Genomic DNA, 12830 nt, shown 5'->3' on the forward strand with positions numbered 1-12830 from the left:
AGACAGATCGAAGGTGGCCCTCTTTCTCACAGAGCGAACAGGTCTTCCAGCGATGGGGACAGTCAGCTCGAGTGTGGGCCGAGAAGCATTGGGGGCACGACGGGAGGGGGCCACGCGGCCGTCGTCGAGGGGCGACCGGCGGTTCGGACGCCATAGAGACGTCAGACAGCGAGGAATCTCAACGCCGGTGCCCTCTGGAGACTGCGCCCCGTCGATGGCGGGAAGGAGTGGAGCGGGAAGTGGACTCAACCGCTGCCACCTGGGGCTGCGCCATGAGACGTTCGTTCACCGCTTGAGCAATTTCGAAGGAATGGGCAATACGCAGAATGTCTTCCAACGAGGGGTTGTCCAACTTTAACGCCGCAGTGCCGACCTCTGGATCAGGCGCCAGTTGAACGACCACATCCCGAATCAACGAATCTGCATATGACGCCTTGCACTGCTGATTGGTGCACGTGAAGTTGCATTTGCGGCTGAGGCCTTGCAAATCCGTCACTCAGGAACGGTAGGACTGACCCGGCTGCTTGTGGTATTGATGGAATTCCAAGCGAGATGCAACCACGTGGTATCGCTGGGAATAATAGTCAGTTAGCAACACACAGATCTCGTTAAAGGAGAGAGCCACGGGGTCGGCCAACGGTGCCAACTTGCGGAGCAAGAAAAACGTGTCCGGTGAGGCCCAAGACAAGAATAACGACTGCTGCGGAGAGTCATCCGACACCTGGAAGGCCGCGAAATGTTGCTTCAGACGATGCAGGTACATTTCCCAATCCTCTTTTGCATCGTTGAATGGTGGGAACGATGGCGGACGTGGGAACGTGTCTGAAAGTGGGGCACCTGGGAGAAGAGGTGGGAGGGAATCCCACTTATTGACCCTGTCCGAGAGCAACTGCAGTGATGCCTGTAAGACCTCCAACTGCTGCTGCTGCTGTCGCATGAGCTGTTCCTCTAAGAGAGTGAGCAATTTCTCTTCCATACTCCTATGTTCTGTTTACCTCATCGCCAGTGTAGTAACCACAACCAACTGTGGGAACGCCTTGGGCCGCGGACCGGAGCCGCCACGTGGGGAAGCCGGCGGCGGTGGAGCACGCACCACCGGGTAAACACAAGGACGAGTCGGACGACAGACCAACGACAACCGACCACGATTGACTTTGACCGGCACAACAAGGAAGAGATAAACAACGGAGGTTTGTAGAAACCACAACACCAAACACCAACAGTAAATCCACTCGGAACCAGAGCCAGGCAAAAGTAAACAACGAGCAACAACAAGAACGCAGTACCGCCAAGACAGAAACTCTATCCAGAGCGAGTACCAGACTGGCTGGACTAGGGCAGAGCGGGTCCCTATATACGAAACCGGAGGGAGCGGCTATTGGCGGCTGTCTGCACGTGGCGTAGCGGTGGCGCACTCGCTGCGCGAGAGCCGCTGCGGACGCGGAGCCCTCTATGGGCTGACCATGTCCATTTGTTCTGGCACGTGTTCGACTTCCACGGCGTGAGATACTAGAGGGACCAACAAAACTTTACATATAAATAAGAATTACACAGAACAGAGTTTCATATAAATCAATTTCAAATGTATAGTAGTAAGCAGTACCAGCTACTGTGTAAGATCACAGGTGCACATGGACACCCTAACTTTCAATGCCTTGCAGATTTATTGGTTATTTTTCTTTGAATGCTGTTAATGCGGCAGACTTTTTTCCCCATTTGCTTGGCATTAATGCTGCTACATGATAGCTCACTCCTCAGATAAGCTAATTCACTCACTATATACTGCAGGAAAATTATATCGGACATCAGTGTATGTTAAAGTTGGACTGAAAATCAACCTATTTCTTGGGCTTCTGAATGAGTTATAGTATATTAAATTATGAATTTTATCGTACAGTAATCCATTTGAGGTGGAGAGAATCATAAGGGCATAAAGCACATCACCATTGATTGTGACATTGTAGCATTTATTCATCCTCCTGAAATCTGTGGAGCATATGGTGAGTCAAGTTTATCTGTCCTGTAGGCCCATAATGTATACATGAAAATTCACAAAAAAACTGTATCACTGGTTTCTCTGATATTCACTTAAATGTGGGATCAATGGCGGTGTGGTTTAGGCTCTTATGGATCTCAGAGCCTCATTTGTATTCGAGTGAAGTGACCATGTTGGCAGACATTACTACTTCAGTTTAATCATCTCACAAATGGCACTTTGTGTTTGGAGTTGGTTGTTTACTATACAGGAATCAGCTTTCATGTGCAGTGTAAACATAAACTATGGTGAATCTATATCAAATGTTAACAGAAAAGTAAAGCTGTGGGGATGGGTCATGAGTCATGCTTGGGCAGCTTAGTTTGTAGAGGACTTGCTGGCATAAAGTAAAAGTCCCCAGTTTGAGTCTCAGTCCACCACACAGTTTTAATCTGCCATGAAGTTTCATATCAATGCGCACTCCACTGCAGCATGAAAATCTCATTCTGGGAACAGGAAAGTAAACTATCAGGAAAAGTTAGCCACAGAGGAACTAGGGCCTCTGAAGACAGAGCCTTTGATTGAGAGAGTGACAAAATCAAATAAGTGTGACTATGAGTGAACATTTAACAAGGCAGTGTACAGTTAGTACAACAATAGCTGCTTGAAGGGTGTTAGCCTTCATCTGTTGGTAATTATTCTACATCACATTTTTGTAGTGTGAGGATGGTTTTTAGATTTGTCGTGTTATGAACCCCTGAAAGTGAGGCCACCGGTATAACTGTATGAATGCAAGCAAAGTAGACAGTTCTGTTACACTGTTTATGAGACACATTACTAATTACACATAGTGCAAGGCAAGCAGAACTTAACTTGCTAGCGAGATAATGGATTTTGTATTATGACATCCAGATCATTTTGTGACTTTGTTTTCCTGTAATGGATGTAATTAGTTTTTGAAATATTTAAAGTTAACTTGTTCATTTCAAACCAATTTTGTAAATATTCCAAAACTCTAGTTCAGATGTTGGCAATACTTCGTTTACATCTGTTACAAGAACATTTGTATCATCAGCAAACAGGGTTATGTGAGTACCATTGATTGGAATTTTTAGAACACTTCCTGTGCTCCACAAGTGTTACAGTATGAAAATCAGAGTTTTAAGCAATAGTTTGGTTTGCAATTTCTACTATCTGTCTTCTGTTACAGAGATAAGACTGGAACCATTTTTTCATAACTCCTCATATATCAATAACTTCTAATTTGTCAAGCAAGATATCATGTTGGACAGCAACAAATGCCTTTGATACATCCAGATTTATTGCTATTGTACTATTGTGCCTGTCTACTCTCATTGTTGCATTTTCACTGAAATGGAAAGGAGCTTACAGACAAGAGATTGAATTTTTCAGGGAAATTTGTAATCCTGTGTTTCAAGACTTTCTCCATTACTTTTGAAAATGCAGATAACAAAGCCACCAGTCTATAATTTCCCACTGCATATATATTGCCCTTTTTATACAGTGGTTTTATTTTAGAAATTTTTAATCTTTGAAGAAACACTCCTTCCAAAAATGATATTGAGGGAATATAGTATAGTTGTAGGTAAACAACTAGAATTCTCTCATATACAGATTAATTCACACTTAGCGTCTACACAGATACAAGTCCGGAGTCTAACTCCCGTTAGCGTCCAATATGCTCTCCAAAGCCCTCTCCTCAAAGATAGCACACTTACGCACAGAACAAATATCGATTTTTATGGCGCTCTACGCCACATAGCCCCACCCGCGCAGTATGGAGTACGTCCCTGTGAATGGGGGGGGGGGGGGGGGGTGAGAAGTTAGGAAGGTAACGCACAGTTCTTCTGCATCAGGTGGAAGCGGTCGACCGACTGATAGGAGACTGGGGGGTGAAGCCCGGTATGTCGACGGTGAAGTCAGCAAGCGACGCCGGCTGCTGAAGACGATGTCCCGTCCTGGAGTGAAGGTGTAGCACTTCGTCAGCCGGCAGGCGGAGAATCACCTTGCCAGAAGGCCTAACAAAGGCACGCAAATTGCCACACCAATTTAAAGCGGCACACTACACGAGATTCTGCACTTCCTCCCTCAATATTGTCACACGCGAGTACCACACACTCTGTATCGCCATCTACGACAACAGATAATTTATGTACGTCATCAGGGTGCACATGTGTTGTGAATTCTTGGATGGCACCTGTACGAGCAATGGTAGGGAGGCAGGGAGGTGTGGGAAAGCCATGGCAGGGGGAAGAGGGGGGTGGCAGGTGCACTAGACTGTGGAGGAGACAACCTCGGGCGATCAGCTGACAGACGAGGGAGCGTGACCGAAGGCAACGAGAAGCCAGCGTGGGTTGAACGGCGTGACAAAGAGCTGTCACACGAAGATGGTAACACAATGGTAGAATCCGAGTGGTTGGCAGTTCGACTGCGAGGGCTGTGAGGAGTGAAGCCCTGAAAAGATTGGCCACTCGAATTAGATGAACACGGAGAAGGAGCAGTGCTCGGCAGAGAAACATGCTGTGGAAAATCAATACCCAAATGCATGGTGTGGGAAGATGGATGGCCGCTCGAAGCAGGAATGGGAGGAATAGGGGCAGAATCAGGGAGGTTCACCTGAGGCTCAATGAAAGCTGGTTTCACTCGGTTGAGTGAGACCGTGGTTACAGAGTCTTTTATGAGGAGATACATGTTATTCTCAGAGCGTTTGACGACCTTGTAAGGACCTGTGTAGGGCGACTGAAGCAGGGCTTTGACTGAGTCGTCTCTGAGAAACACGTACTCACAAGAGTCTAGCGTGCGCGGTACGTACACGCGCGGAGGTGTATGAGCAGCCGGAGGTGGCGGCTGAATTTTGCTGCAGTGCAAGCGCACCCACTCGAGAAGTGAAGGGAGTTCAGAGGGCCGTGGAAGTGGGGTCGGAGTGACTGATTCTCCAGGCAAAACCAGAGGTTGGCCATATACAAACTCGGCTACGGACCCCTTGAGGTCTTCCTTGAAAGTCGCACGAAGGCCAAGAAGCACGAAGGGCAGTGCCTGTGTCCATCGTGAGTCATGGCAACGCAGGGCAGACTTCTGGGTGTGATGCCATCGCTCAACAAGCCCATTGCTTTGGGGGTGGTATGCAGAAGTATGAATTTTGACAATACCACACATTTTACATAAGTCAGAGAAAACTGAAGACTCGAATTGTCGCCCCTGGTCAGTGGTGAGGTAAACAGGTGAGCCAAATCTAGATATCCACGAATCTAAGAATTCTCGACTTACTGTCTCAGAGGTAATGTTCGGAATAGGCACAGCCTCAGCCCACCGAGTCATCCTGTCAATAGCTGTAAACAAGTAACGGAAACCCTCGGAGGGGGCAAAGGGCCTACGAGGTCGACATGAACATGGTGAAACTGGCCTGGAGGTTAGGCAAAACAGCCGAGGGGTGGAGAAGTGTGCCTGGAAACTTTGTTCTGTTGACACACCATGCATGCCCTTGCCCAAGACTGACAGTCACGGTGCATATTTCTCCAGACAAACCGTTCAGCTACCAGACGGGTGGAGGCTTTGACACCGGGGTGTGCTAATGTTTGTAGTTTGTCAAAGACCTGGCGTTGAAGGGGATTAGGAATGAATGGCCGCAACGTATCAGTCGATTCATCACACCACACTAAGTCAGATATGCCAGGGAAAGTAGAGCGTACCGGTTGGAGAGAGGAGCTGTGGTCTGAAATTAACTGCATGGTATCGGGGTCTGCCGATTGCAACCGAGGTAGGTCCGTTAAGTCAATTAATGTTGTGACAGCACCAACACGCGAGAGAAAATCAGCGACCACATTGTCCGCTCCTCGGATGTAGCGAATGTCATTTGTAAATTGCAAGATGTAATCGATGTGACGAAAGCGTCGTGGGGGCAGATCAGCTGCAGGATTTTTTATGGCAGGAACCAACGGCTTGTGATCAGTGAGCACATAGAAATCTCGTCCCTCAACATCAGTCCTGAAGTGTCTTATGGCCTCGTAAACTGCAAGTAGTTCTCTGTCGAATGCTGAGTATTTCTTCTGCGCGTTGTTTAGCTTTTTTGAGAAAAACTGCAGGGGGGTTGTAACATCGTTGTATGTCTGACTCAGTACTGCGCCGATAGCATTGTCACTAGCGTCAGTAGTGATAAACATTGTGGCATCCGCCCGTGGGTGAGCAATAGTGACAGCGGAGGCCAACAGCTGTTTGAGTTCATTAAATGCCTTGTCCATGTCTGGTGTCCATGATACCTGGCGGGTGCCAGAAGTTTGTGGGCCAGCGAGAGCATCTGTGAGAGGAGCCTGCACCGCAGAAGCGGCTGGCAAATGTTTCCGGTAATAATTAACTGTTCCGATGAACCTGCGTAATTCCCTGTAGGTCTGAGGGCGTAGCATCTCGAGAACAGGCTTCATCTTGTCCTGTGGTGGTGCCAGACTGTCCGATGACACAACATAACTTAGGAATGTGACAGATGACTGGTGCAATTGAGTCTTTTCATTGTTCAGTTCAATACCAGCGACTGCTAAAATATCTGTCACGACTTGAACATGCTCCTCACTCTGTTCTAAAGTAGAAGCAAAAACCAATATGTCGTCCATATATACGAAACAAAAGTCTAGATGGGATAAAGTTTGATTGATGAAACGCTGCCACGTTTGGGGTGCATTTTTCAACCCAAACAGCATAAATTTGTATTGGAACAGCCAGAAGGGAGTGGTTATGGCAGTCTTTTCAGTGTCCTCCGGAGCCATAGGAATCTGATGAAATGCGTGCTTACAGTCCAAAAGAGAGAAGTACTTTGCACCTGCGAGCGCATGATTGAAGTCTGCGATGTGTGGGACCGGATATTTATCAATGATGGTGCGGGCATTTAAACGCCTATAGTCTCCGACCATACGCCAAGTACCGTCTTTCTTTTGGTCTTTGGGGTAGGACTAGCCCAGCAACCGGAAGAAGGTTCAATTATTACCTTTTTTAACAGATCGTCCAATTGTTCTTTTGCAATTTTCATAAATTCCGGCTTGAGGCGGTGTGGACGTTGCGATATGGGCGGCCCATATCGATGAACTGTGCCGTTAGTGACAACTGCAATATGTGGCGTGGCACGATAGTCAGATGTCCGTGAAGCGGAGCAGGCAGTGGCGGACGGGCCAAGCTGTGGCGCTGAGGGCATGGAAGTACAGGTGTGCCACCCGCTCGTAGGCTGCGTAAAGGCCGCACACGTGTTAACATGGGCGAGGTTGGTACACTGGTTCTTGGTAGCGGGCCGTGCCGCTACGAGCGCTGTAGGCACGAGTGGGCGTGGCCGGACAGCAGATGGCCGTAGTTCATTGCCACAAGCTTGGCAAGTTAATTTTCCATTCGGAACGCAAGGAGCATGAGCACTCGGGCATACCCTATCATTACAAAAGGGGGTGCTGACACAGTTTACAGAGTTCACAACATTGTCGTTAACGTGCGTGGGCATGGGAACACCAGATTGGCACAGACTGACCTTGTCTGTGGCCGACGAGTCGTCTGCTTGTAGTGCCGTGAGGCGTTGTTGTGTGGAGGCCAACTCGTGGTGTATGTCGCGGAGATGCAGCAGCATTTCCATACGTTCCATCCGCAACTTAGAAGACTTGGCGCACTCTACTGGCCACTTGTTTGTCCAAGATTGCAGCTCCAAGGATAGGTTTACACACTGTCACTCGGCGAAGCGAAAGGAATATGTTTGTTAAGGGAGGGGTAAAACACAGTATTTTGCACAAAATCTAGTGACAACTGATAATGCTTGAGGAAATCAATTCCGAGAATAGGTTCTTCAATTGTTGACACTAGAAACGTCCACTCCAGCTTGCACTCGGGCGAAAGTTTCACTGTATACAAAGTGGAACCCGAACACTGTAGGGTAGACAAGTTCACTGCACGAAGTACTGTTTTGTGTGGTTGCACTTTATTGGTTGCTAGGTGAACCAGCAGCAAAGAGACGTCTGCGCCAGTGTCTACCAGAAAACATACACCTGATCGTAAATCGCGAACATAGACTCGACCACACTTACTGTTATTGTCTGAAACGGAGTGCAATGTGGGATGGTGCCTGTTGTTTACATCGCAGGAGGTGGCACCGTATCCTACCTGCGGTTGGAGTTTGGGTAAGAACACGGTGACTGGCATTTGCGAGCTTGCTCCCCGAATCTCGTGTGGAAGAAACAGTAAGGTTGGGCGGGCCTGTGCCCTTGTGGGTAGTTGCTAGGTGACGGAGTATGTGCTCCAGAGTCTTCCACAGAGGCCGATGCACTGTCACTGTGAGGAGTCGAAGGTGCAGGCGGGCGGCTAGTTTAAAAAACTTGTTATCAGCAGCACCAGACAAGGGCGTGGCGTCAGAAAGCGTCTTAGTGCGGTCACGTCCAGAATGCAGTGCACGGAGCTCCCGTTGCCTGGCGGAGTATGCTCTGTCGGCGGCACGTAAACATTGATTTACTGGCCTATCTTCATACGCAGAGATTGCAGTCTGGACAGGCAAAGGCAGCTTTTCAGTCCAGATTTCTGCGAGCGTGTCATCAGGCATAACTTGCTCATCGACGAGAAGACGGATGCACCGCCACAGCTGGGATGGAGACCTGTCGCCGAGACGCTCTTCGTAGATGAGCTGTCGCACATTTTCTCTCCTGGTTTTAGAGATGCGCTCCAGTATCATTTGTTTCGCCACAGCATACTTCCCTGCTAGGGGGGCTGCTTTGACCAGATCATAAATTAAATCGACGCGGTCGTGAAGATGGTTCATGAGGCAGGCGAAGCGTGCGTCGTCGTCCAAAGCACAGACATTGAATGTTTGCTCAACCAGGTTAAACCATAACTCCGGGTGAGTGGGTTTGAAGTCTGGTAATTTCAGCAGATTCAGCACTGCAGTCACTGCGGAGGTGCGCCTATTACTTCGGACGGAAGTAGAGCATGCAGAAGATTGCGAGTCCGGATTATTGGCGTTCCGTAATGCGGGAATCGCGAAATTCAATTGACGTCGGGGGGGTGGCTGAGAAGCGACGGACGCTCGAACGGTGTGAGGATCGTAGTCAAAATGTGCATTCTCATTGACGTGATAGCTCGGAGAGAAGCCACAAGTGCTTAAGTACGCCGGTAAATGTTCTTATATGTCTTAATGTAGTCTGCATAGTTTTTATCATTGGTGTCTTTTTTTGATTTGACTGAGATGTTTTAGAGTTTGAGTAGATACTGTGATAGCAGGTGATACCTACTGACTGTTGTTCCTTGGGTTCCTTGGCATGACATTGATTTTTCAAGCTGTTTTGGAAAATGCATCTCAAATAGGAACATGACAGTACTAGAAAAAGCATTGTATGAATTACTGGTTGTTGTGTTTGAAAATACATTTTCCTAGGTTTCCTTTGCTAACATCTGAATAAAAGTATTTAGATTTTCTGTGGAGAAATGTCTTTTATATTCCTGTTTATATTTTATTACTTTGGATATAGAAGAATTGATACTTGTGATGAGTGTGTTATGATGTGAAAGACCTAAATTTACATTTTATATTTTCTCCTTCCAGCATTATTTGAATTACCCAGCACTACATTTTGCATACTTTTGCAAGTATGATTCAAACCCATTGTTTTTCATACTATTAGTTTTATTATTCAGACTTTAGCAATGCTTTGCACAGATCACAAGTGATATCTGTTAGTGAAATTTTGTGATTTAAGGCTTTTACAACATTTGGTATGAATGTATAAATGACATTCTCAGTCAGATACTCTGCTAACCAAATTGTAATACATAAATTTATCTTCTTAGGAAAAAATCTGTAAAATGGATTTCTGTTTTTCATATCTTTACTTGTAAAAAGTTTTATTGGTGGCAATTGTAAGGAAGAATTCTCTGCCTTACTGATATCACTAAGAACATCAAAACACTTTTGAATTTTATTTGAAGTTTTATCAACATTTCATGAGATTCTTTTTTGAAACTTTTATAATACTTTTAATTTCGATTTAGGATGTTGTTGAAACTTGAAATTTCAATTTTTTATGTACCTATTTTGAATATAAAGTATCATTTTACTTCTTCAACTAAAGTATCTGACTCCGTTTTTTCTTAAATATGCTTGCAATTTATGGATTCTCATTTACAGTACAGTGGTTCTGTTTAATTATATTAATTTTCTGCCTCTGACAGACATATTTCTGGAGTATATAACAGTTCTTACTAAAAATTACCACAAATTTTTTAGGGTTCAGGTAATAAAAGACCTTTGTTTGGTTGGCAAATATATTATTTCCTCTTTCTCATTTCTTCCAAACTTTATAGGAAGACTAGTTCCAAATATTGACACATATTTATCACGAAATACACTGATTTCACATTGGCATCTCTTTCCACATATATCTCATCCCATTGCTTCTCTTAGAAGACTGTATCCTGCTGTCTTTAGCTAGCTTCACTGTTTTATGTGGACCTCTCCAAGTTACCCATCATTGTCAGGTAGTGTACTACTGATGCAGTGAGTATTAACATTTTGGTACTAAATACTGTTCATCAAAATGTTAACAATCAGTATCCCACTATCTTACTGTACATCAGTTGGAAAATTCACTTCTGAAATCAGACCTTAACAGCCAAATAATCTGTCAGAATATTTTAAGAAATCTACATTAAAATATTAACAAACTTTTTACTACTTTCTTCTTGACTGTCAGACACTGAACATAGATTTCTCATAAATATTTCCTATGTGATTTTGTGGACTGTTACAATTATAAGAGAAATATTCTTCAGTAATGACACAAGCACATGCATCTAAGTTCTGGTCTATGAAAAAACTGCCTGTTTCAATGTTTCTGACTTTGTGATCAAGTTTTATGTAAGCAGCAACAACCTCTTTCTTCTTTTTACATATTGACTTTAGAAAAAATGATGCTTATAACTTCCTTAAACTTGTGGCTATATGCTATTCAGACAGGAATGGAAAATCTCTCGATTCAGACTCTTGAAAATCTTCTAAACATACAAGAATCTCATTTACATTGTTTTCAAGCCTCATAACATGTTGGGAAACAAACTAACTCATCATGATACAAGATATTTTGTGGTACATTCTCTTATGATTTCTTTCAAGATTATTGTCTGTAATCTGACTCTAACTTGAAAACTGCTCATCTGGCTCCATTAATCTTAAATGTTTTTTGTTTCTTTGTGACACATTTATATTTCTTAGTAGAAGTGCATTTAATCTTTACTTCTTGCTATTCAGGTGGAAGCCACACTTAACATATCCACATCTTCCAATTGCAGCAACTGATATAGAACAGACATGAGACTATGCTGCAGCCCATAGCAACCCACTAACTTTTTTACATGGCTGACAGCTGTGTTCATCCAGGTTTCATCTGAATACTGCAAGATCAGTGGTTGTGTATGCTGTTTCCATCTGGGTCAGGTGATATGTCAGAGTGTTGTTCAATGAAGTTCTCGAATATGATTTCTGAATTTTTCTCCTTTCAGTATTTTTATGTTTAATCCTTTCCCACTAGCCACATTCTCATTCTCCTTTCTAATTAAAAATATGCCACTCTAATTCTTTCTGAAGAGTGCAAATTTTTCTTCCTTGTTCCATGATTTTCTTGTGTTTTCCACACAAGTGACATATCATATGGTGTTGGTTGTCCACACCCCATAGCCCCCACTGCCCCCCCCCCCCTTTCCCCCAACCTTTTTTGTTTTTCCTTGGGATCACAATCAAAAAAGATAAGCACAGGTTGTTTTGCACACCACACAGTGCTTTATCTACTAGCCATGGAATTGGTATGCCCTCGTCTTTCTACCATCTCTCAACTGACTTACCCAGTCAATTGTAGTATGGAGAACTACAGCATTCTCCACCTTAAAAATTGCAGTTTCACTATATACAGCTTTTCGTTCACATCATATATCTCACATACTGATAACTATGTTTGATATTACTTGTGATGAGATTATGACACCAGGATCAATGTAGTCTTTTTTGCAGTTACGTACTATAATCAATATTTCATGTAGTAGTTCATTTATTTACTTTGAGAGACATCATAAAGAATATCTCTTTTTAAGCCTCACATTTTATTTCAAACTGTGTATTGTTATTAGCATTAACAGCAAAAACTATGGATGATTTGGTTTGTAATATTCTTCACTTTTCTGTACATGTATGACAAAAATTCCTTTTTTCTTTTACAGATAACAAATATTTGAGTTCTGCTCTCTTCAAACCATTCTGCATGAAGCCAAATGACTGTGAAATTCATAACTTATGACACCCTTTGCAAATCATTCAGTGAAACTTTACAAATCATGAAATATTTATGGTGCTTTCATAATGAAATTAAAGGCACTGAGACACAGTTGATTATTATAATTATTATTATTTAAAAGATAATGATTCAGGACGCACAGTTGAAGTTGTATGGGAAACCTTGAGAACCACTGACTTCCAGAGAAATGTACTGTGATGATATCATATCTCACATGTAAGCTTCTGACTGATTTATGCATTCTAACAATTTTTAAGTCATGTAAATATTGACAAGAAAAGATAATGTATTCTAGTATGTACAAATAAAGGAAATAAACAACACATATTTCTCATTTTGTTGTGTAGTCTCAATAAACCAGTAAATATGAAAGGAATCTGCTTGCCTCAAGCTGCCACTAACAGTTCCAAAACTGCCAGTTTATTAACGTTTAAGTACTTGATTTGCCCTTGTATACTTACAGATAATCTTGGAGCTGAAACATTATATATAAATGTATCTGTTATCTGAAGTATGATATGGTTTAGTACAACTGTTACATTTAG

General features: G+C 43.8%; 1 protein-coding gene across 2 annotated transcripts in view; it reads left to right on the top strand.

Annotated features, from left to right (window-relative positions):
* Positions 1–12619, top strand: part of LOC124794965 (2-oxoglutarate-dependent dioxygenase frbA-like) — a 188016-nt gene extending 175397 nt beyond the window's left edge. For both annotated transcript variants that reach the window (XM_047258690.1, XM_047258706.1), the window contains one exon: positions 12212–12619. Coding sequence is in view for 1 of the 2 variants with exons in the window: in XM_047258706.1 (XP_047114662.1) it covers positions 12212–12226 (15 nt within the window). In the remaining variant the exon portion in view is untranslated. The remainder of the gene's footprint in view (positions 1–12211) is intronic.
* Positions 12620–12830: the final 211 nt, after the last annotated feature.

Source organism: Schistocerca piceifrons, chromosome 1, assembly GCF_021461385.2.
Source record: "Schistocerca piceifrons isolate TAMUIC-IGC-003096 chromosome 1, iqSchPice1.1, whole genome shotgun sequence".
Lineage (NCBI taxonomy): Eukaryota > Metazoa > Arthropoda > Insecta > Orthoptera > Acrididae > Schistocerca > Schistocerca piceifrons.